We start from the raw sequence: 25055 nt of genomic DNA on the forward strand, positions 1-25055 counted from the left end.
CACTCCCGACCAGGTGAATTTACATACGCGAAAGCCACCGTCGAAGATGGCTTTTTCTTTGCGTGGCCATTTCTTTTTTTTGCCATGGCAAATACGCTAACGATACGCAACGGCGGCGCAACCGTCCGGAAAGGTGCCGGAGGTTGTTGTCTAAACGCGATTGTTGAAACGGATGTGCCGCCACAGTTACGCACGCCGTTGTGTTTCCTTTACGTTCCCCTCCAGGCGCTTAAAACCTTCGACATCGCCGAAGACGACGATCAACATGTCGATGGCGATGCAAATTGGCGCCCGCAAACTTTTTGTTGTTTGCACCATCGTCAGCCCCCAATAAGGGGCGCAAAACCCCCTGTGGGGAAGGAGTGTTGGAATGTTCACGCCGGATGATAGTTGACCTCGAAGGTCAGCCAGGTGCTGCACGGTCTGTAAACTGTAAAATTGGAAAAATCAACCCTCCACTACTCCGCACCGGAAGTTGCGTACTCTCGCGTGCAATCTATGGTGGTGCGCAAATAGGTCTCGATTTGTCGCAAGAGCACCGCGGTGCATAATGTTATTACAAAAACCAAATTGCATTTCGCTTTCATGTGGGACGTTTTGGTGAGGTTCGTTTTTCAAGGTTCACTGTTTTACAAAAAAAAAAAAAAAACACAACCAATTCCAATTGAAATGGTAAGAACCGGGGGTGAGTTTGGGGTCGGAATTTGAATGCGTACACGAACCGGCCTAAAACGGGGAGGACGCTAGCTCGAGATTCAATTGAAGGTTAATCGCGTGAACGACAAACATCGACACCCCCGGGAAGGGATGGCAGCAAGCCACGAACCCTTTCGTCCCCACAAAAGACCAATTGTTTGCTAATTGTTTACCCTTCTATTTTTTCAACTATTTTGTCAAACACCGTCCAACTCGCCGGTGTGGGTGTAAATTAAAATATATTTCAATTCTCTCCACCTTTTGCGAGAGTTATTAAGCTTTGGTGTTTTATATTTTCACAATCCGCGTCACGCTCGGTTGATGAATGCATCCGGGGTGGTTTACCCCACCTTTTTTTTGAATACCACTGATTTACATTAAGATCAAGATTCCGCTCATTCCGATGGTGGACGGACGTGGTGTTTCGAAATGGTGTTTAATTGTAATAGTTTAACGATGCATTCATTCGCGCTTTTTTTTTGTTCCAACGACGAAGGGCAATGTCGATGGAAGACAACGGCTGCAAAGGACCTTCAGAATCGAAAAATGATGAAATCTGTTGTTTTAATGTTTTAACTTCTGTTTTGCACTTCCCTCATATGCATCACTCTTGTTGTGTGACACAGATTCGTGCAATTGTTTGCTGTTTTTTGCTCTTTATCAGATAACCTAGTTTAATTGTGATGTGCTTCCATTGAATAATGATAATTGAGATGAGCTTGTCAATTTCGTTATACTGACTGGTTTGCATTATAAACTTAGTTTAATAGTTTTACTAACTACAAGTTTCAAATTGGATAATGAAGAGAATCTCTTAGTCTTTTAAAGGAGAAAAACAACTTTACGTATCTTGCAAATCTAGATTAATTTTTAAAACAATGAAAGCGATTTAAAATTACTCAAAAATTACACGCGGCATTTTTACTTTTTCCTCTGGTAAGACGAGAAAATAAATAAGATTTTGAAAAAATAGAAAAGCCAAAATTACAGATTTCGAGGCGATAACAAACTGATAAAGAAACGTAAAACAACCATTTTAAAAATTAAAACTTATGTTCTCCAAACAGAGGTCAAATTAATTCTATTATAATCAATAAGTTACGTTTAAACAAAGACAATAACGACATTAATTAATTTGACGTAATAAATTGCTGCTCAAATAATTTAAAATAGTGAGAAAAAGGTATCTAAAATTTAATAGAATATTTAATGGTTTGGGCAACCAACCACGCAAGCAAGAGATGGGCAGTGAAATTGATAATTGAACAAATGAAATCTATTGAAACTGACACATCCGTGTTTTGATAGCGGGAATTATCCCCATTTGCCCGGCGTATTGCAGTTTTCATTTTTGGGTTGACGCTATTTTCATCACCCACCCAAGCTTTCACGCGTTCGGATGATCCTAAAAAAAAAAAAACACTGACACAGAAGGGACGTTACCGGACGCCAGCATACGCACACATATGTCCGTTAGTTCCGGTCTGATTATGGGGGGACCGTTTTATTTTCCATTATGCTATTTTTCTTTCCTCCTTTGAGTTTTCCACTACATTTCGATCTCGCGCGACCACACCTCCCTTCCGCTGGCGGTGACCGGAACCGTTGTCCGACACACATATACACACCCAAAGCCGGCCAAGCAGAGGAGCAGATGGCGCGTCGATGCGTGCCTGTCGTAGTAAATCGCTTCCAAACAAACACCTTCCATCCGGTGCGGAGAAAAGGGGCGGAAGGCTAACGCTATGGCTTAATTAAAATGCACTTTTCCCGCTTTCCCCCCTCACGCCTCCCGGGCGCTTGCAGTTGTTCCTGATTTTGTCGATCCCCACCTTAGAGAACCGCGGTTTGCGCGATACTAGCGTTGTTATCGACCAATCATCTTAATTGCGCTGGAGGAAACTGTCAATTTCTAGCCGGCTCCGTCCGATTCCGGTTCAGTGCAGCTGAGCTTGGCAAACCGATGGCCACTTTTCCCAATCTCCTGTGTCGGCCCGGCGACAAGGAAAACAGGAAAGAAAACACGGGTTTCACTTCCAACCTGGTGCTAATTGATCTCCCCACTTTCGAACACACACTATCAGCCAATTCGAGCAGCTCGATTTGACATTTCACAGTTGTGGTTTTCCTTCTAGTCTTTGGGAAAATTATGTCCTACAAATAATTGATATAATACTGATTGCATTTATCTATTCTATCCTTCTGTCCTATATCTAAACTAGTGTTGTGCTTAATGAATCTTTTGGCGAGATTCATTCATATGAATCTTTCACCAAAGATTCATTCCGATGGATTCATGGATCTTTGCGGATTCGAATCTTCAAAGCTTAATGCATCTTTCGAAACCTTAATGAATCTTCATGGATCTGTCACGAATCACGACCAAACAAAAAAAGGGTCCCTCAACCCATTTTTGGCTGGTGACTTTTCATCAGTTGGTGTGTCTTTAGGATTCATGAATCCCTTATAAGGCAGAGATTCATTCAGATTCATGAATCTGAATCAGATTTACACAACTCTAATCTAAACAAGTATTGTGAAATAATTTCATACTTTGGTTATGAAAAAATAGAACTAAATCCAAATTTTGTAGAGTAAACATTAAAACAAATTCTTGAATTGAATATTTATTGAATTCATCTAAAAACAGCAATTTTGATTTTGTTAGGCACAGACAAAATTTAGGCCATCGATATTGATGTTAAAAGCTGTTGAAAAGTTGTTTCCACATCAAAGTCACGACAAATGCTTGCCAAGAAGAAGATAAAGATTTATGGCGGATTGACCTTTGCCGAACAAATCTGCACATTGGCAAATTGTTTCACTGGGGCTCTGCTAGCAATATCTTCTCGTTCTGATCGTGTACCAACCTGTACATGTACACCGTAGGCCAATCCTACTAAAAATAATCCACATAAAGTTCTCGAAAGCCGTGGATGAGTTGAACGACAAATAATTGAAATCGTCCTTTAATCGAGTTTGTTTTTGTTTTCCCGCTTTTTTCCTCAATTTATCAGCAAAGACGAACCTTTGGCGGAGTTAAAACCATTGAATTAGGTGATCAGTCATGGGAAATCGGCAAATATCAGCATCGTGAAGGAGTTGGCTTCATGTTTTTCGTCGGTTGTTGGTATATCTACCCGGAGAAGGTGATGTCTTAAATGGAGTTTCAAACACACCCCGTCTTTATTCCCACCGCAAACAACGTTTGCCGATTGAAACAAACACGACGACCGGGGTAGAGTTTTAAGCTCTCGCACCGCGCAACAACATCAAACCGAAGTTGTCTTCAAGCCGACGACTGGAGCAGATGACGCGATGATGGGTTCGATGATGGCGTGACTCGCCAATTATGTGTGCAGCGGACCCAAACGTGTGCATCTCGAAGATGAGGGGGGTTTTCGGACGAGAGGGGTTCGATACCAGCGAACATTAAACATCATCGCCACACGTTCAAAAAGCTTTACCTCTTACCTCGCTCCATCTTTGATGTTGTATGTTTTCTTTCCATTTTCTTCGATCCGAATGAGGGGCGAAAAGTTGGATGCGCCATGAGATAGTTTCCCTTCGATGAAGCTCCGTTAGGGTTTTGGGGGGAATTTAACCTTTGCCTTCTTCGTGTGTGTATGTCGGTCTGATGAACCCGCTGGGAAATCGAATGGAAGATACATTTTTATTCGCTTGTTGGAGGCATGTTTGGCTTGTTTCGATCGGCCGATAAGAACGTCCATCCAAAATAATGTCCGTGTCAGGCGAAAACGCCCTTATCTCGTGGTCGATCGAATCAAATGAAAATTATATATTCATGGCACATACCTTGTATCGCTTTATTTATTGCTCGCCACTCCCGAGATTGTTTGAATAATTAAGCAATTTTGAATTTAAAACAAACGCTTTCTTTTGATCCTATTTAATTGGACTCATGGACTAGCCCATAATTGACGCGAATTTCCCAGCAAACTGTGGGCATTAAATGTTAAATTGATTGAAAATGACAGCCCCGACGGTGTTTGAGCCAGCACGTCAGTCAAGGGAAAACCATTTCCCGAAAAAAAAACCTTCAATGGGAAACCGTTTCGTGCGCGCTTTTTAAAGGGGAAAGAATCCTTCCCAATGTTTGCGTTGCGTGTCGACACTAATTAGCATTTCGCCACCGAAAATCCTTACGCCTTCGGAGTGGTGTTTCCAATCCAAAGGCACTCCGCCCCAGTGCAGTCGTTAAGGGCGAGTTTGGACTAACCACACTCCAAAATAAATAAAAGAAACCAAACTTTTGGTGGCGATCATGCGGACACATTTTCATGGGGAGTTTTTTTTCCCGCACGCTAACAATTTAAAATCTCCGTCCCATCCCCTGAAGCGCCCTTAAGAGTGTTATCATGTTTTCCGTTGCCTCGCGCTTGACGGTTTTTAAATTTTCCCACCCGCCGGAAAAAGTGAAAAAACATATTTCAAGCAGCGCTTTTCATTCGCGCTTGCAGTAAATCAAAGTTTTCTGCCAAAACGATCCGAGTGTACTCTCGAGCGCTCTTTTTTTTCCTTCCTTCACCGGAGGCGATGAGCCAAATTACGAAAGTTTTTCATAGCATCCTCCCCCGCACCTTCCCACCCACTTCGAACCCGTGACTTCAAATTTATAAATTGAACAAAAAATTTACCCCCGGCTTAAAACCATCCATCTCGGGGAGGCCATCTGCATAAAAATGGTCATCGAGCGGGAAAAAAAAATCGAACGGTTAATTATGTGTGCCATCTCCGACACTCTCTCCCCCTGGTCCCCCTCTCCTCCCTCGGGGGAGCAATTTATGTAACACCGAAGCCGTTTTATTTATTTGCGCATGCAAAATCAACCAAATCAAGCGGGGCAGGAGACATTTTTTTTTTGAAAGCTTCCCTTATTTTTCGGTGTGTTTGCGGACAACAATAAACCCGATAGATTTTCGTGGGTCAGATATTTAGCCACACAATATTCACGCTGTAAAAGGTTGGCGGGGGTGTTTTATGTCATTCCGCATCATTTATTTTGGCCAAACAAAATGTTTCCGGTGAGCGGGTAAGCTCGTGTCGTTGTAGGCAAAACGAAAAGAAAAAAAAAAACTAAAACCCACTCAAAACTCCACGAAAGATGAGCTTTAGGACGGAATAAATTTGGTAGAAAGTTGCCAAAAGCTGCCGTCGTCATCCCTTATCAGCGCAACCGGGGTTTTGTCTAGCCGTATGTAAATGCACGGAGTGGGTGAGGATCGCGATCCAAGGATCGATTAATGCGACCCGGGGGCGGAGGACGGGCTCGAAACTGTCTGCCTAATTAATCGATCCGCCCGATTCCACGTAAAGCGCGTAAGCCGACGATGATGCGCACCATCGGGTCCGGCGTCTCGTAACGTCTGCGGTAACGGGGAGGAATTTGGAATGCTAGGCTCCGCTGGGATGGCAACTTTCTCCCACAGGAGGAAGGCGAATAAAAAAAAAAAAAACACCACATGAAACAATCAAACTCCCTGAAGAAGTTAAACAACCCCGTAATGACCGTTCGGTTTCGTTTCGACGGCGCGCATCTTCCTTCGATCGCGCGTCTCGACTCTTGAGCGTTACTTTTACTTTTACGTTCACGGGTGGGTGTGAAGAGATGGGAAAGAAAACAACAAAACGTGATAGAAAATACGGCGACCAGCTCCGGCAAGCTCAAGCCAATCCAACTGCCCGTTTTCCGGCGATGAGACAAAATTTGTCACGCAAAACTCAAACTAGGCGCGCTTTAAACCGTCACACCAAAACAGCCGACGTTAATCTTTTTCAACTGCATAACCGCGATGACCAACACTCGTTCCCGGAACGTAAAAGTGCGCACTGCACGGCATTTTCGAAAGGACAAAACGCGGAGAAAAATGACACTCCACATGATTATCAAACATAATACGGAAACGATCATCGGATTCGGATGGATGCGGGCAACGAAACGCAATGGATCTTCTTCTCCATACCGCGAGAAGATGTCGCGTTTTCATGTTTGGTTCGGCTAGTGCACCAAACATACCATCGGGAGTGCAAAGTGAAGGGCAGCAATTCGGCGTTTAACGTCCATGAGCAACACACGCGCGGCGGCGAATGTGAAGCGAAAGGTTGCCGACTTTCCCAGCTGCAAACGAAACGCACTTTGATTGATGGTGCGGGGTATTAAAACATGTGTGAGATGAACTTACAAACGCAACATTGCGTTGCACAAAGTAATGGGAAAATGTTAAAAATCTAAACGAAAGAACTATAAATAGCTACCGAATGAAAAATGAAATGTAAGAAACTTCGTAGATGCAACTTAAATTATTTAGAGGACGCAAACAATATTACAACAACTGAAAAGTGTTGATAGACTTACTTTAAAATGAAAGAACCGAACTCAATATAATAGAAACGTTATCAAAAACGAAGTTTATGTCTAACATGGTTTAAAAGTTATCGTGATTACCAAAAAGGCATCTAATAGAAAGGAAAATGGATTGGATCTTAGTGCAAAACTAAAACCAGATATAGAAAGCGAAAGTAATGCCTCAACAGAGAGGAAAAGTAGAACCACTCAATAAAAGAACATATCTTACATAACATAAAAATACGAAATGGAACAGAAAAAGAGTTTTTTATAATTATAGGTGAGAAAAAATAAAATATTATCTTAATTTAAGATGTAGTAAAGGAAGAAAAAACACAAAATACAGAAGTTTGGATGATTAAAGCGCACATGGCTATGGATGATATATTTACAAATTAAAATGTTTGATCCCGATCATTTGGAAACACAAAAAATATCTTTTATTGGGTGAATGGACTCAAAATTTATTACCGTTTATAGTTTTCTCTTGAATTTTTATTTCTGTCACGGTGCTCGTTCTCCTCCGTGAGGAGATTTACTACCCTACCTATTTACTACGTAAGAATGGTTTCTCCGTGTCGGGCGTCAAGGAATGGCAAGAAATATATGATTTGACATCCGTGGGGACGTGCTGGGCATCGCAAACGTTGCCATAAACCGGCGGCAAAACACCAGAAGTCTAGAAAACCAGGAACCCAACCGCCTTCGCGGTGCAGAAAAAATGTCACGTGTGCGCTGCAAATTCCACCTTTTCGCGTACATCCGTGACCGGCTGAGCGAAAGTTTACCGGAGGACGACATGTGCATCGGCAAGTCGCCGTTAAAGGGGGACACCTCGGAAGATCTTTCCATCCGGATTCCGCCCGCTCTAGCACCACTGTGCAATATATTTTCAAATGTCACATTGAAGAGAAGGCTTGCAAAAGCTTCTTCCCCCTTTTTCGGTGCATCTGTTTGATACATATCGCGCGCAGCGAAAGGCAACGGGACAGAAACGAATGCATGCAACAGTGTATGTGCACCCCCCCGTTCCGGATAGAAAAGGAAAGTTCCCGTCCGAAAAAGTGTGGGAAAAAATAACGCCATCCGGAAAAGAAAATCGATGGCAGCAAACGTCCGTCTTGCACGGTTCATCGGTAACACACGCCAAGGTTATTTTTCTGGTCCGCATTCCGGTGGAAAATCGAATTCGAATTCAATTAATGCGATTTTCTCTCTAACACGCCCCCACCTTCCCCCCCACCTTCACGACGAACGCCCGCGAAGCCACGGAGCAAATTCGAAGATTGGCGTTTTTTGGAATCGCTTTAATGAGCCTCATCACTTTGCATCTTCATGGTCAATTTTGAAAAATGCCAAAAAATCGTACCGCATGAAATTATGGAAAACAAAAAGGCCACAAACTCCCCCTCCCTCCCCCCGGGCCAGTCAACAAACGAACGAGCGGCATAATTAATGACATCAACGCCCGTGTTCGACGGACGGACGGACAAACTGATGAAGATGGCACCGGGACGCGTCTAAAAACAAGGTAAAAGAAATAAACGCAGAAGGAGAAACGCCATCGTCGTGTGAAATATCGTGTTGTCTTCCGCCTTTTTTGGTGGAGTTTGGAGACGGTGAGATGTCTTCTCCGTTTTTTCCTTCTTCTCCCGTTGTGATATCACCCATAAACTTTTACTAACCGAAGCCCGATAGCGCCGCTGATCGGTCGGTAATCGGTTTTCGGATTACGTCGATCGCGCCTTTTTCCATCCAAATGAGCTGTCATCGGCAGCATCGTTTTATGTCATTTTCAAATTGATAGGCGGAAAGCTGCGGAAACAAAAAAAAAAATCACAACCAAAACTGGATGCTTTACTGGATTTCTGCTGAACGCTTCATCGTTGAAGTTTTTATTTCGTTTCCCAAATGCACAAGGAAAGTTAGTGGTTAAGTTTACTTGTTGCCAATTTTATGACTGATAATTGGCTAAACACTACTACTTTACACTCTAATTCTCGTGGGAAATTTTTTAGTTTTATTTTGCAAAATAAAACCCGATGGCAAATGTCAATAAAACGTTCGCAAGGCGTTATAGCACACTTTTACTCGTTTAATAATTACAATCGTTCGTGTTTCGTGCAATGAGCGATTGGATTTTCTTCCATCCCCACGCTGTTGGGTGCTTTGGATGGGTTTTCCGCTTTGCTACTCCATTCAATTCCACTCAATGATGGCGGTAATTGAAGGAAAACGATAACTTATTATGTGATCGAGGCGAGCTTTGAACAGTGGATTATTTAAGCAATGAAAAAGTAGTGGAACGTCAATTATATATAGTTTTATTTAATGAAATGGTATTTATTTTAAAAACGAAACGATAATGTCTGTATTTGATTAAACAAACTCATTCCATTCCCTGTTTATTTTTATTTGCAAATAAAACCGATGAATGCAAAATCAGAACAACTTTGGCATCTCGCAAACACGAACAGCTTCATTTTCTCGACGTTATTGAAGAGGGTTTTTTTGTCGTTGTTGACCCAAATGGAAATATTAGCATAGCATAGAAAGCCCCCAAAAGGAACCCCAAAGCGTCGATACACATCACCGCCCATATTAGGCTCAATGAAAATATTAAAACCCCCTAATGCGTTCGAAACCAAAGGCCTCCGATGGAGGCGGGGGCTAGATTAATGGAAGGTTTAATATCCGACCTGCCGGTAGCTATATTTACTCTCCCACGACCTTGTCCCTTTCTGTTGGGAGCCGGCTGAGATGTGAACCTGCTCATGGAAACGTTCGTTTCTTACTTTTTTCCACCGACCGTTAATGACACTCTAGGAAAGTAATTTAAACTATCAAATGTTTGGTCGTCAGAAATTGATTTAAATTCACGTGTGCTTGTGTTTTTTTTTTACTTTCGTGCTTCTTCTAGGGCTTCGGTGTGCAATTGCGTCGAGTTCAGCTCGGAAAGGTCATCGGGTAATTTTTATTTCACCCTCAGTCAGTCTCATCGTGAGAAAATTGATGCGTTTTGGAGGTCCAGAGGTCAGTTCAAATTGTCCCCCAAACATGGTGAGACAAGGAAAAATAGGGGGAAAAATCCGTTCAAATTTGGTTCCACACAAGTGGATCATGGAATTGGAGAAGAAGGGCACAATTTTCGGAAGATACCCAAAAAAACACCCCAAGAAGCGAACCATGGAAAATGGTCGACAATGGAAGGTATAATTTGGTGATCTATGGCAAACGAGCGGCTGATCCGCTCATATTTGCATGCTAATAATACTTCTGCCGAAACCGAGCGCTTCGCAATACCGCCCATCAATTTTCATTTCGTTTGTCTTGTTTTTCGGTTGCTTGAAGCAAAAGGAAGGAAAATACCTTGTATGGAAAAGAGTAAACATAAAAAGCCGTAAACCAGAGACACAACTAATAAAAAAGAGGAACCATTCAATTAACCTAAAGAAACGGAGAGCATCTCAAAGCGGTGCAAACAAACAGATCAACGGAACAAACAAACAATGTACCATTGAAGTGCACTGAACAACGTTTTCCCCACAGCGGAACGCGGAAGAAAATGATCGCATGCTTATTTTGTACAAAATGTCTTCGCAATCTGCCCCGCCCAACCCGGGAGATGGGGTGTTTTTCCATCCAAAAAAAAAAGGAAAACACGCTGCCGCGAGGAAAATAAACCATCCTCCCGCTGCGCCGGCTGACAAACGAAAATTTATGATTCCCTCCCCCGTTCCCCGTTGGTGGGTCCCCGTGTGTGTGAGTGTGTTTGTCACGCCATTTCTATAAATTCCCATCAACGATATAACTTTCAATCTCATCACATAATTACGTGCGATCATTGTTTTGGTCGCTTCGCATTTCTCCATTTCATTGGCGTATTCTTTTTCGGCGTTCGAAACCGCAAACCGCGCGCGCCAGAAGACGACATAACCTTTGACTCGGCTTTCGTGTCCCGGGTGAACGAAGCTAATCGTTTTTTCTCTGCTCGCAAGCTCCTGAACGAAACAAAACCTTTTTGGCATCCCGCCCTACGAGGAATGCATGTGTCGTGAGCGTTTGTTGTCATCTAAGGCTTCATTCACATTATTTTCCGATTCGATGGAAAGTGTCGGCCGGAGAGCGTGTTATAACACTAGCCATGCTTGCGTTTGATTGGGCCGTGGGAAAAAGTGGACATCGAAGTGAGGAAAATGATTTTATGCCATGTTTTCATTCATGGCGTAAGTAAGAATGAAACAAGCACTCAAAAGTGGATAATGGAATAACTCAAAAAAAAAGGAAAAGGATACTGAGCATTAGAAACGATCACCCAATAATTTTTTAAAGTAGTACCACTTGAAAAAACACAGTTTAATGTTTCAAAGTTTTTGAAAATATAAAAAAACAAGCACTCAAAAGTGGATAGTGGCATAAGTAAAAAAAGAGTAACTGATACTGAGCATTAGAAACGAACATTCAATAATTTTTGAAAAGAATTCCACATGAAGAAACAAAGTTCAACCTTTCAAAGTTTTTGATAATATAAAAATACAAGCACTCAAAAGTGAAAAGTGAATAAGTAAAAAAAAGAAAATAATACTGAGCATTAGAAACGAACATTCAATAGAGTATGAAAATAATTCCACATGAAGAAACGAAGTACAATGTTACAACATTTTTGAAAATAATACCACACGAAGAAACAAAGCACAATCTATTCATTTGTGTTTTAAACTGTGCTTTGAAAACCGATCTGTTTCATTAAATTACAAAATAAAAATTAAATGCTTTCAAATGGATTGTATCAAATTCCACTGCGGATGAGTAATATCTACAATTTACGAAACCGGGCTACCAGCGAAGCGAGTGAATTGAAATGTGCACATCAAAAATCGAATTATCATCTTCTCGCCGGCTGCTCGGGGATGCAATAAATCATTTCGCGCAAATAATCACAGCCCTCGTCGGGGCGGACTTGAGGTGCTGGCAGTCGGTTGCATTTTATTTCCTCACCTCAGCCCAGAAAATGCTGCACATAAATCGAGAGACGGCGTGTGTTGTCTGCTTTGCAGTTGGAAACGCATCAAACGTTGACGAAGAAACGCTTATGGCGCCCGTCAATCGCTTTTGTGGAAGGTGATGATGGTGACGGAACGACGGTATCAATTTGCAGATTTTACTCCGCGCTACCGGCAGGGAGGGCATTCCTGCGAGCGGAGAAAGGGAGCGGTGTGGCGAGCGGTTTGGCTTCTTCTGCCCAATTCCGTAACCCGATGAGATAGTTATTATTGTTATGCCGGGTGGAAAAATAAAGGCCCGCGCCCGATTGCCTCGTTGGGCCGCTCCGCCAAGGGTGCCAATTATGTAATTTAGCCCTTTTTCCTACTGGCGAAAAGGGGAAAAGGCGATAGACGGCGTTCGGTATCACCCGGGGATAGGAGGTCCCGAACGCGGGGTTGGGGGAGCCGACGGTTGGTAGCGTGTGGCAAATCAGGTAGATAAGCGTTATGAAATTAAATTTATGCTTCTGTGCGAAATTAAAGTTTTAGTTTTTCCTTCTTTTCCACTCGTTTGTTCTGGGAAATCGAAGAGAAAGAAGTTTTGGGGAAAAACCAGGGGCCAACATAAAAAGGTAGTTTTATTTTTAGGTTGAATTTCGGTGATGAGGTTTTATGACTAAAAAAAAAATTATATTAATCGGCCTACAATTTTATCAATTTTCAATACATGGTTGGTTTCTTCCAATTTAAAAATAGCGCTGTTAAAACCAATAACAAGATTGAACAAGAACAAAACGCTTTAAGATAAGAGTTTATTGGGTGATAAAATGCTTTAAGATAAGAGTTTATTGTAGGTGATTTGATATTTTACAAGAATAAACTTATCGAAGAAGATTTCATGTTTTCCTTGAATTTACATAACTTCGTTTTTCCTATCGGAATTATTACGAACGAAAAAAGATAATAACTCTTCTATAAGTTTTACGACTTAGCTTAGTGTTTTTCATTACCTTCTTTTGCTTATCGCTGTTCAAAAGAACTGTTTTGTTGATCTTTCGAATCGAATATTTTGCCTATCAGCGCTTTTGCTCACGAATATTAACATTAATGACAGCAAAACTGATATTTTCACGTGATTTTCAGCATTTTTCGCTTTCTGAACCTAGCTTTACAGCTGAGAATCCAGATTAGTTATGAACATATAAGAATTTAACAGCTTTTTTACATTATTTTTTATCTATTTGGTTGTTTTATGTTTGTTTATAAAACATGACAAGAGTGTCTTTGATTTAATCACAAACTCAAGAAATGACCAACTACTCATCATATAAAATTCGGAAAGAAAGTGAGTTATCTGTACTGAACAAGATTTATTTTGCAACTTGTACCACGGATTTTATAACCTTTTTCCCGAAATTTTTCTCTTGCTCATGCTCTTTCGTTTACTGTATTTTGAATGGGAAACATCCACCATATTTTATGAAATGGAACACGTCATAGAAAAAGTTGTATTTCTAATGTTCAGTTTCTGTTAGCATTTACCTACTTCTAGCAGCTCACCTTCAAATACTAAAAAATATATATATGCGCTCTCAATTTCACGGCAAAACATTTCACACACCGTACCGTCCCGGGTCGACGGCGCAGCCGAGACTTAATCTTGCCGGTGAAGTCATTGCGCAACACCCTCCGGAATGGGAGGGATGCACCCGCTCGCTGGGAGATGCGCGCCGCTATTGTTTTCTTTAAGTCCCCAAAACGATGCTCGACCGACTCTCTAGCTTCGACCGACTCCACTATCCCTTTCTATCGTTCTCTACGCCAGAAACTCACTTTCGCTCGCTTGAACCGCCGAGGAATCTATGCCAACCAACCAACCAACCAACCAACCATGAAAACACCACGCAGTTCGTCTGTGAACCTGCTTGCTGGAACACAGAGACAGACAGGCTTCTGCACCCGGCCTCAGTTTAAGACGTCTGCGTTCCAGCAGGGCGGACGGACGCGTTACGCGTTGAGGCGTGAAATCTTCGAACGCATTCTTGTACGAGGAGGGGTTTTTTCTCTACCCTCCCTTAAAAAGCCGGCACATCCAAGCGATACCGAAAGCTTATGTTAGCGTGCAGGCATGCGATGGTGGTGTGTTGGCGGCCGAAAAAGTTACAAATAACGTTCACGTATTCAATCGACATGCTTGGGTACTCGAGAGGGAGGGTTGGATTGTCTTTGAAACCTTTACTTTACCTTTTCTGTCAACGCTCATGTACTAAAACTCTCATTATTCTTTCTCGTTTTAGGAAATTGCAACATATCAGCAACCTGAAACGCACCATACTCAACTTATATCTACGACGAAATCTTCCCCACGTCGCATATCTTGATGACGGAAACTTGCTGAGACAAGTTCGACATATAACGTTCGTGTAGAGAGACACATATCCACCTTTTGGATGCAATCGTAGGAGGAGAAGAAGAAGCTGTACGCAGAAAGAGCGATGCGTACCGGTGATCGTACGTTGGATCGGAGAACGTAACACAGGATCACGGGAAGTTTGTTTTTAAAAAAGAGCGAAGGAAAGGAAACACAAACATTAGAGAGAGTGGAATTGGAGAAAGGGATTCCTCGAGCAAGTTCTGTGCCAGCCAAGTGAGCTGGAACACACAGTATAAATTCCTTCAGGAAAGCACAAAACAATACACACAACGTCAAAATGGCACTCCTCGGTAGACGGAGATCTTCGTTCCTCAAACTAGCGGCCCTTGGTGCCGTGCTGTGGTTTATGGCCGTGTTTGTGCTCTACTCGGACGACGGAAGTCGGGGCGCTGTACCGAGCGGAGGTAGTGGAAGTGGGGCAGCCAGTGGTGGCGGTGCGATGGAGTATGATTCGCCACGGCGAGCCCTACCCTTGGAAGGAATCCGGAATAAGTTCAATCAGTTCATCGAGAACGCACGGCAGGACGCGAACCGACCGGAGGAACCGTTGATGCCAGCGCGTGACGTGAACTTTGTCGACCACAACGGGTTGGACGGAGCGGACGATGATAACGGGGGTGAGATGGGCGGTGCCGTTGATCCGGACATTGACGAGCCGCCGGTGGTGAAGACGGCCAAGGAGGTGCCATCGAAGCCGAGCCGAATGCAGGAACAGTCACCGATTGGAGGTGGTAAGTGTCCGTAAGCAACTAGAACTTCATATACTAAACCAATGCCTGTTCTCTTCCCAGCACTAGTACTGCCCGGTGTGATCGCACCGCCGAGCGATGGACCGGGTGAGCTCGGCAAACCAGTCATCCTACCGAAGGATCTTTCGCCCGAGGTGAAGAAGCTAGTCGACGAAGGTTGGACCAAGAACGCCTTCAACCAGTACGTGGCGGACATGATCTCGATCCGGCGATCGCTGCCGGATCCACGGGATGCCTGGTGTAAGGATCCGAATCGCTACCGGGACGACCTCCCACCGACCTCCGTCATCATCTGCTTCCACAACGAGGCGTGGTCGGTACTGCTCCGTACCGTGCACTCCGTTCTCGATCGATCGCCAGATCATCTCGTCGCGGAAGTGATCCTCGTCGACGACTTTTCCGACATGCGTAAGTGTGACAAGCAGGTTGCTGTTTGAGTCAATCTTCAACTGACCTTTCGGATGTTTTCTTCCACAGCTCACACGCAGAAACAACTGGAGGAGTACTTCCTGGCCTACCCGAAGGTGAAGATCGTGCGGGCGGCCAAACGCGAGGGTCTTATTCGTGCCCGTCTGCTCGGTGCTCGACATGCAACGGCACCCGTCCTTACCTACCTCGATTCTCACTGTGAATGTACCACCGGTAAGTGCATCTATCAGTGTTCCATGTTGTTCCATAAGAGAAAGTGAAACACATGTAACGGTTCGAATATAGCTCTTTCCGAGGGAACTACGTAAACTACGATAACGAAACCCAGTCAGGCTTAATATTAAATGCTTAGTCTCTACAATCTTTGAAAGACGAGTTAGAGATGGATGTTCGCATAGCAAATAGTGTGCGTCGTGTAGTTTTTGTTCGAACAAAGGAAGTATTGTCAACTCCGAGTTCTACAGTCGGAACTAAATATCACTTGAAACCCTACGTAGAGTAAGTTATTTGCTTTTTTGTTGCTTATCCTGACCTTGTAGCTTGTTTGATAGAACATGCTGATACAGTGTTGTTGTATTTTGTTATTCTCTACAAGTTCATTAGTTTCCCTGTTATCAATAAGAAAGATGGGTCCCTTTCAATTATCTTCGCTTCAACATCGAATCGCTTTTGTTTTTGGATTAAAAGAATGTTGTATGCTCATGAAACTGAAAGAATTCGTACGAATGTTTCAAAAAACGAACTCTGTGTGGTACATTTTAAACAAATTCTTAAACAATGGTACTCTTTATCCTCTAAATCCAAATCATGAATGGTTTTAACCATATGTTGTTCTTCCCTATTTCCTTCAGGCTGGCTGGAACCACTGTTGGATCGAATCGCGCGCAACTCCACGACCGTCGTCTGCCCGGTGATCGACGTGATCGACGACAACACGCTGGAGTACCACTACCGCGATTCCGGTGGCGTTAACGTTGGCGGGTTCGACTGGAACCTTCAGTTCAACTGGCACGCGGTCCCGGAGCGCGAGAAGCGAAAGCATCAGGTGAGGTTCCTCTCCTCCTACCGCTCTACGTAGTCGATGAATTAACCGAGATTTTCGGGGGTTTCTTCCCATACTCCGACAGAGTCCCGCTGAACCCGTCTGGTCGCCAACGATGGCCGGCGGTCTGTTTGCCATCGATCGGGTGTTCTTCGAGCGGCTCGGCACGTACGACTCCGGTTTCGACATCTGGGGTGGCGAGAATCTGGAGCTGTCGTTCAAGACGTGGATGTGCGGCGGCTCGTTGGAGATCATACCGTGCTCGCACGTCGGCCACATCTTCCGGAAGCGTTCACCCTACAAGGTATTAATAATTTACCAAAGGATTTGTGTGTGATTCTAAAACTTTTTTCCTGCTTTTGTTTTTAGTGGCGAACCGGCGTGAATGTGATCAAGCGTAACTCGGTCCGGCTGGCGGAGGTGTGGATGGACGAGTACGCACAGTACTACTACCAGCGTATCGGCAACGATAAGGGTGACTACGGCGACGTCACGTCACGCAAGAAGTTGCGCGAGGAGTTGGGCTGCAAGTCGTTCCGCTGGTATCTGGACAACATCTATCCGGAGCTGTTCGTGCCGGGCGATGCGGTCGCATCGGGCGAGGTAATGATCGGTTCGCTCCTGGTGTATCCCAGGGACCTAACCTTATTCCCCTCGCTGCTGTTTGGAACAGTGGTTCTCTTAGAACTTCAGAGTTTTGCTCCCCCCCTTGAAGCTGATTTAATTAACCATTTTATTTCCTCGACGAAACCCAAACAAAAATACTTTGCTGTGTAGGTAAGAAACATGGGTTACGGCAATCGAACGTGTCTGGATGCGCCGGGAGGCAAGCGGAACCTGCGGAAACCGGTCGGACTGTACCCGTGCCACAACCAGGGTGGCAATCAAGTAATGCTCCTCCTTTTACCTATCGCTTCGCTAGTAGTGCCACCACCACCGTATAGCGTAACAAACCCGTGGAGAGGGCCACAGATTACCAACAACCAGCACCATCGTCAAACCCGGAACCAGTTCCGCATTCGTCATCGTCGTCGTCGTATTCGTTCACTTGTTTTATTTTCAGTTCCTCGCTTGCGTGAGCGTTGAAGTCTTTCCGATGCGCCCCCCCGAAAGTCACTCTCGATTCGTCACTTCAATTGGCTCCATTTAATCGATTTATTATTTCTTTTCTCTCTCTCTCTTCCTTTTTCCCACCACCCTGCGTGTTTTGTTTGTATTGTCCCCGTCACCTCTTTCCTCTCCCCCGCGGTCAAATTGACATTTCAAACCGAAAATCGCGCCTGTTTCCTCACTTGTACCGACCGGGGGCAGATTCGGAACGAGTGGTCCAATTTGTGTATCGATTCGGCGGCAAAGCCCGAGGACATGCATTCACCTATAGGCATCTGGCCATGCCACCAGGCCGGCGGCAACCAGGTACTGTAACACCAAACGCAACCGAACACCGAACGCACACACCACTACACCCACAAACACACACATACACACACCTACACGCAAACAAGCTCTCAGAGACTCCTTTTACCCTCTACTACGCTTTGGACAACGGACAGACAACACACTGGAAGGACATTTGTTTCTTTGGCGGTTACCTTTACGACTGACATATTTGGAACGCATTCGGCTGGGAACAAAAACCTGGGAACGCTTTACTAAAACAAACGCTAAATTATCATTGCAAAAATCATCCTAAACACACGGGACAATAACTGACAACCCAACGGGGACGGGACGGACATGAACACATCAAACAAGGACAAATTTGGGTTGCGGTTTTTGGGGTTTGGTTCTTCTCTTACAGTTTCCCCTTGCGCTTCTTGGTTCTCTTCGTGAGAAAGTAAAACGCTTTCAGTCGCTTTTGGGATCGTTTTAACACGAACGATTTTGGTGGTGAGGCAGTACTAATTATTAATTGCTTATTTTACAGTTTAGTTCTATGTTTTTAATTCTTACCAACCGATGATGACAACAAAACAAAAGTTGCAAAGTAGGAGATGTTTTAAAATTTACATAAGTGGGGAAATTTTCCTCGATGTTTTGTTTTGATGAGATAAGAATATTCGACATAAACATTTTCTAGAATATAATTCTTTTCAAGCTTTCTTTTCTTCGCTTGTTAAAAAGCAGTAAATTAAACGCTTTACAAACACTTAGTCCTCCACTTAATTAGGACTCTAATTCATTGTAGAACTGTAGTACCAACGTCACCACTACAAGTCACTAAGAGGTAAAACGTTTAAAAAATCACATCACCCATGTGTGGTAAAACTTCCACGCACTTCATCACGATATAGCCGTCACCTTAAATTTGCCACTTTAGATCAACATCCATCGGACAGCCGCAAACAACTCTCACGCGTAGATATATATGCATCACGAAACTCGTTCCAACCGACAATATTTAGCGGAAAAGTGCTTGACCGTATATAAAATGCCAAATAAGATCATTTAAAACGATACACTCGGCAAAATTTGACGAAAACATTCTTCCAAGACAGAAACGAAAAATTTACTTTAGACATTTGGACAGCACAAACTTAAATTAAAAAAACAATCGCGAAAAGAAAACTTTTGCGAACACGACATACCAACCCGAACAACATCAATCGACAAAATGGACATCTTCCATCGACTAATCATAGCAACGCGTTACTATGGTAACCCGATGAAGTAATTAAAATTTAATCGATTAATGCTGTTCAGGAAGAATTTGGCCAGACCAGTACAAAAGCAAAGTAAATGCATGTCCTCCATTTCGTACCTCCCTCTAGATGGTTCCTTTCTTACTGTTCGTCCTGTTTGTTGATCGAGAAGTAAAGAGAAGTAAATGAAACAAAATATAGTATTATAAAACTGTTCGAAGACGACGACACGCAACAAAAAAATGGTAAATCTGTGGAAACAGAACAAAAAAAAACAAAATCAAAGAACTGGTGGTGATGATTGGTAAACTGAAATCCCCTCTCCGTCCCTCTGTAAATATCCAAAGCTGCTGATGCGAACCGCTGTTGTTGTTGCTGTTAAAAATCTTTCGCTTTGAAGAACAAAAAAGAAAATTTGTATTATTCATCAATACTATCGCGGTGTAAGGGTGTTTCTTCACCTGGCATTTTTACATAATTTACCCGTGTTTTTTTCCACACTCCCCCTGGGCAGATGGGTTTTAACAGCAACGTTCATCTTTCATTGTGGAAGATGGTTCTGCGAATAGAACACACCAATCTACCGAAGTGTAAGAGAATTTCATTCACAACGTCATGGTGGTCATGAAAATTAAAACAAACACACACGCATACACATACCAAAACAGTACACAACAACAAAAAATGCTTTAACCCCATTTGTAAGAGTCCCGCAACGTCAACGTTCGCCTTTCCATACTGTTCGTTTGCATTGTGATGTAAGCCCATTTCCCATTCGATTGGCACAACTGGCACAGCCTTGGAAAAACATTCCTTTCATCAACTATGGTATCCACTAATGGTCAACGATTATCCTTGCAGGGAAATATGGGCGCTCCCGATCAGCATATGTTTTCCCGCGTACGTAGTTGATCTCATCATCATGATCGTGTTAGACATCGAGTCATTTGTGGGATGTTTTGTTTTAAAATTCAAATTATCCTGTATAGAAGCGCCATATGGGTATTAAAAAAGGGAATATTTTAAAAGAATTCACTAACCACTAAAAAGAACAAGGATCCTTAAAACAAACACACTGCATAACACAAACAAATGGGAGATACTGAATCGAAACAGAACGGCCATTTCTAACTGGGAGAAATACACACACCATCTCATCAGGGGAATACCGGCCCTTGTCGTCATCTTGGGAAGACATGTTTTCCATCAGAAGATGAAAAGTGGTGCCACCATCGAGCAGGACTAACCGTGGGCCGTAATGAATGAAATTCTCTTAACGGATTGTGTTTTCTATTGCTTAGTTTGTTACGCTATATAGAATAGTTTTAGAGTGGTTTTTTATTTTCCAAGCAACATGAGAGAATAAATTTATTAATATATTTTACTTCTTCCCCCGACCACCCGCCTTCCCAACTCTATTCGTTCCCTCCTTTCTACCTCACGATAACCCTTTCTCTCTCGCCAACTTCCCACTAACACACGTCCCTTCCACGTCCGACAACGACAAACTGGGCCACAGTACTGGATGCTGAGCAAAACGGGCGAAATCCGGCGGGACGAAGCGTGCCTCGATTACGCTGGCGATGACGTCGTGCTGTACCCGTGCCATGGGTCCCGGGGCAATCAGTACTGGAACTTCTCGGCCGACACGCACCTGCTGCGCCACGGTTCGTCCGACCGCTGCCTGGCGATCAACGAGGCGAAGAACAAGCTGATCATGCAGGACTGCAACACGGCCGTCGAGGCGCAACGGTGGTCATTCCAGAACTACGACGCGAGCAAGCTGTGAGTCCGGACGTTCGCCGCGTGAACGCCGGGAGCTCGGAGCGGAATGCGATACCGATGGCCGTTCCCGGTGCGTTAGTTAGAACCCTCCGTTCCATGGGGTGATGCCACAATCGAGAAGAAGTTAACGGGAACCGGAACCGACGCTTCCATTCCATCCGCTTTGAAGTTCCAAACAGGCGATTAGTTCCGGACAAAAACGACTTTACATTTCGTGAGTGCTGCTGGTAGAATATTTTATTTTAATTCACGACGAAAGACATAAAAAGGAAGCGCGAATTAGGATTTTGATTTTCTTCCCCCAACCACCCCACCCGATTGTGATGTTTGGTAAGTGTTGATAAGTAAAACCGTTTCGTTCGGTTTCGCCTCCTCGCCATCGTCGTTATCTCGAACTTGCCAATATGCGTCGAACTTAACCAGCTAGAAAACGTTCAAATGTAAAAACATTGAGTCGCAAACGTTGAGGCCGCAAAGAACCTACATGGCACAGATAAATAAGAGAACGGAGGAGGCAAAACACAATCACTTACAACAGAAAGACTTCGAACGTTAAACGCGCGAGGATAACTAGTATTAAACCCATTCTGTTTTCTTGTATATATTTAAGTACATACGTTCTGGAGCTATGGAAAAGTGAAGAAACACGCCTTCCGTTTGGTTTTTGTCCTGGAAAACAAAAAATGCTTGCTCCATAGAGCGACAGGAGAACCCCTACAAACCGTTCCAAGAAAGGGACGTAAGGTGGTTTGTTTAATTTAACGTAATATTTGTTTATTTGTTTGTTAGTGAAATGAAAAAAAACGAAAACAAATCCCGGCGAAATGTGACTATTACACCTATTTTTAAAAAAACGACTGCCATACGAGACGTGAGAATGCGAGTTGTTTATTTTTTTTGTTTGTTTCTTTCTCGCTAGCAATAATCGTGCAATCGACGGCCAAGTATCGATTGATAAAAAAGAAAAAGATGGGAAAAATAATGTATGTAAAAAGAGGGAAAAAGTTGTAATCAAGAAAAATCAGACACACTTGAGATAGGAAGCCAGCAAAATGGAATGAAATTAGTTATACCTAAAAAGCTTTCCGAACAAGAAAAGGTTATTTCCCAATCAATGCAACAATCGTCAAGACTTAGCTACGGAAGATTTCAACACTTGAAAACACAACCAAACAACAGACGGAACAAAAAGCGAAACGAAAAGGGAAACCGCTCGACAGACAATCCTTACGATGAAACAACCCATTTTAAACTCCAAACAAAACTCTAACCCTCCACTGCAGATGGATACTAAAACTGCCATCTTATCTTCTCAATGAGTTTGACTCAGTTAAACAGTTGGTCGATGACGGCCATAGAGGTTCTGTTTTGTGGTTTATTGATTACCGTTTTGATAGAAATACTGAAACCAAGGGAAAAAATTTGCTCAAAAGCACAACTCACAACGATAAGTCGCTTCCGGTTGAAGGCACGATTTGAGGCACGAGATGATGACGAATACAGTTTACCGAGGCAGTACTATAGTGGACATTGGTTTGCAAAAGAAGGGCGTTGAGTGTTTGAGTACATTAGTGAGTGAAAGGGATAGTAAAAAAGCGAGTGAACGGGAAACGGTATGATCGGGTGTAACGAATTCAACATATCAATTGAATCCTAACGAATTCCATGAGTAAACTTTACCACAGTATCATTCATTCATTCCAACGGAGGCAAGAAATAGGTGAAAGGAAACAAGTAAAGGAAGACGTTATGGAAAAAGATACTCTTCAAATCCATATCAGAAACTGCTGGACATTTATGTTGATTTATTATAGCTGAGCTGTTCATACATAGAGCCCCGTTAGACAAGTGTACTAAACATATCGCCGAGTTACAAAGCGGACGAAAAAACAGTTTTAAACTCCTCGACCAGCTCTTCCGGTTCTTATTACATATCCACCTTCGATATCGGTTGAAAACACAAGTTCATTTTCTAACAACGAGACTCTTTCTTCCACCTGTCTTATACAATTAAATGCACCAACCGATTATGCCTCAAATAGAGATAGAACGTAGAGTTTTGTTTTCCATGCTTTTATGGCAATGATGTTTCTATAAATCTCCCTCAAACACTACTTTCATTATAAATGGAAAAACGAGATGGCGAAGTGCATATATAAACCACAAACAGAAAACATTTTGCAAGCAACTCTAGTATGAAAAACTTGGTTGAGTTAAGTAAACTCTCCACGTCTGTCGGCCACGTCGAGTGCGACTTCTTGCTCGCAGGAAGGTAGCCGACACAAACAGCCCAATAGTGACTACAAATAGAAATATTTAAACCGGGGAAATGCTTCAATTTCTCTCAATGTGCCTTTTTATAAATCACGCATTATAAATTACCACTACAAGACGGGATGGGTGAACGGTGGCCGAAAGGTGAACCAAAATGCAATGCAAAACGGTTTCCAAATAATTCCTTCAACTTCCTACACTTCCAGGAGCGAGGGCGTGCAATGTGGTTAGTTCAAGTGAAAGTTCCAACTATCTTTACTATGATTAGTTTCGTTTTCATGTGTGTAGGTATTCGCGCGACAGTGCATATCATTGCGATAATATGATTCGGGCAATTGTACTTTCCTAGGAAGTGAGCGTTAATTAGCAGACAGAGGTAGAGAGGGGGGGAAAAAATACGCAAAGACGTGGCTAGACAAGATAAATAAGAGACATGTAAATAATTAATGGAAAAAAAAACAAATGGTAAAAAAGAAACGAAAACATACACATACACATATCTTTTACGAAATGAATTAAACAAAATGCATACGAAATGCAGTTGAAAAAGGAAAAAAACAAAAAAAATGAAGATAAACTATTGAGCGAAGAAAACAATGGAAGAAAAAAAAATGGAAAAACTAGAGAAGCAAGAAACGATGTGTTATGGACGTAACAAGTGAAAATCTTAAACAAATAATCAATCATGAAAAGAACGAAACTCGCAGTATTGCGGAAGTGTGTTGAAGGATAGTTTTTTTTTTCTTTTCTACATGGTGTAAAACCCAACACCAGTAAACTTGATAGTCGGGAACACAATGACATTACATCACAGGTGCGTGAAACCTTTTCGAGGTCCTCGAGCCGACTCCCTAGATTTATTTTATTTTGTTTCATGATTTGCTAGGGAAACTCGAGGAAAAACAAACAGTTTGCAAGCGTCTAGAGCAGAGAGTTTGTACTTGTGACGGTTAGATCGAGTAGTTGGAGGTCAAGTGAAGTGTAGGAAATAGCGTTTATTCATAAGTGCGGCGATCGTTTGGAGGTTTCTCGGAACCACAGGCAGTCGCAAGGGGCAAAAATAGCTGTGGAAACTGTGTGCAAGCCAAAAACTGTAAGGCACAAACGTTACATGCAAACTGAACCGATGAAAACAAAAGAGAGATAGAAACTGTAATACAATAAAGTAATTAAACAAAATTTATTTCGAAAAAAAAGAATGGATGTTTTCTTAAGGAGGTAATACATATCACACAGCAAAAAGTTATTTTTATCCACCAATAGACACAACTAGTGTTGGGTCGTGTGCTACTGTGTTATCCAACGCACACAGCACAGTAAAGTGTGGCACCACACACGACGCACAAATAAACTCGTTAAAAATTTAAAATTTCAAAAGCATGATTTTTGAATACATTAGCTTTTAATAACTAATGGTTTCTTATAAGGAACACATTTTAAACACTGGCTCTAATTGCTTATGGATTATATATTAAAGTTAAGCTACAGCCCTTATCGACCATGCTAATATCAAGCAAACTTATGCACCTTATCCGTGTTGTTCCTTAGAAATTGTGCACCAATTTTGTATTGTTTAATTCTGGGATATTTTTGCATCCTTTTAATTACACCACTCTGCACACTCACACACTCTTGAATCGAAAAGAGGTTGC

General features: G+C 42.7%; 1 protein-coding gene across 1 annotated transcript in view; it reads left to right on the forward strand.

Moving 5' to 3' along the window:
* LOC131287880 (putative polypeptide N-acetylgalactosaminyltransferase 9) overlaps nucleotides 1–24558 on the forward strand; it is a 79009-nt gene extending 54451 nt beyond the window's left edge. Inside the window, exons 3-10 of the mRNA XM_058316968.1 lie at nucleotides 14346–15213; nucleotides 15274–15639; nucleotides 15709–15873; nucleotides 16512–16705; nucleotides 16788–17006; nucleotides 17072–17305; nucleotides 17480–17590; nucleotides 20864–24558. Of these exons, the coding sequence (XP_058172951.1) occupies nucleotides 14760–15213; nucleotides 15274–15639; nucleotides 15709–15873; nucleotides 16512–16705; nucleotides 16788–17006; nucleotides 17072–17305; nucleotides 17480–17590; nucleotides 20864–21133 (2013 nt within the window). The 5' untranslated portion in view covers nucleotides 14346–14759 and the 3' untranslated portion in view covers nucleotides 21134–24558. The remainder of the gene's footprint in view (nucleotides 1–14345; nucleotides 15214–15273; nucleotides 15640–15708; nucleotides 15874–16511; nucleotides 16706–16787; nucleotides 17007–17071; nucleotides 17306–17479; nucleotides 17591–20863) is intronic.
* The last annotated feature ends 497 nt before the right edge of the window (nucleotides 24559–25055 follow it).

Source organism: Anopheles ziemanni, chromosome 3, assembly GCF_943734765.1.
Source record: "Anopheles ziemanni chromosome 3, idAnoZiCoDA_A2_x.2, whole genome shotgun sequence".
NCBI classification, from domain to species: domain Eukaryota; kingdom Metazoa; phylum Arthropoda; class Insecta; order Diptera; family Culicidae; genus Anopheles; species Anopheles ziemanni.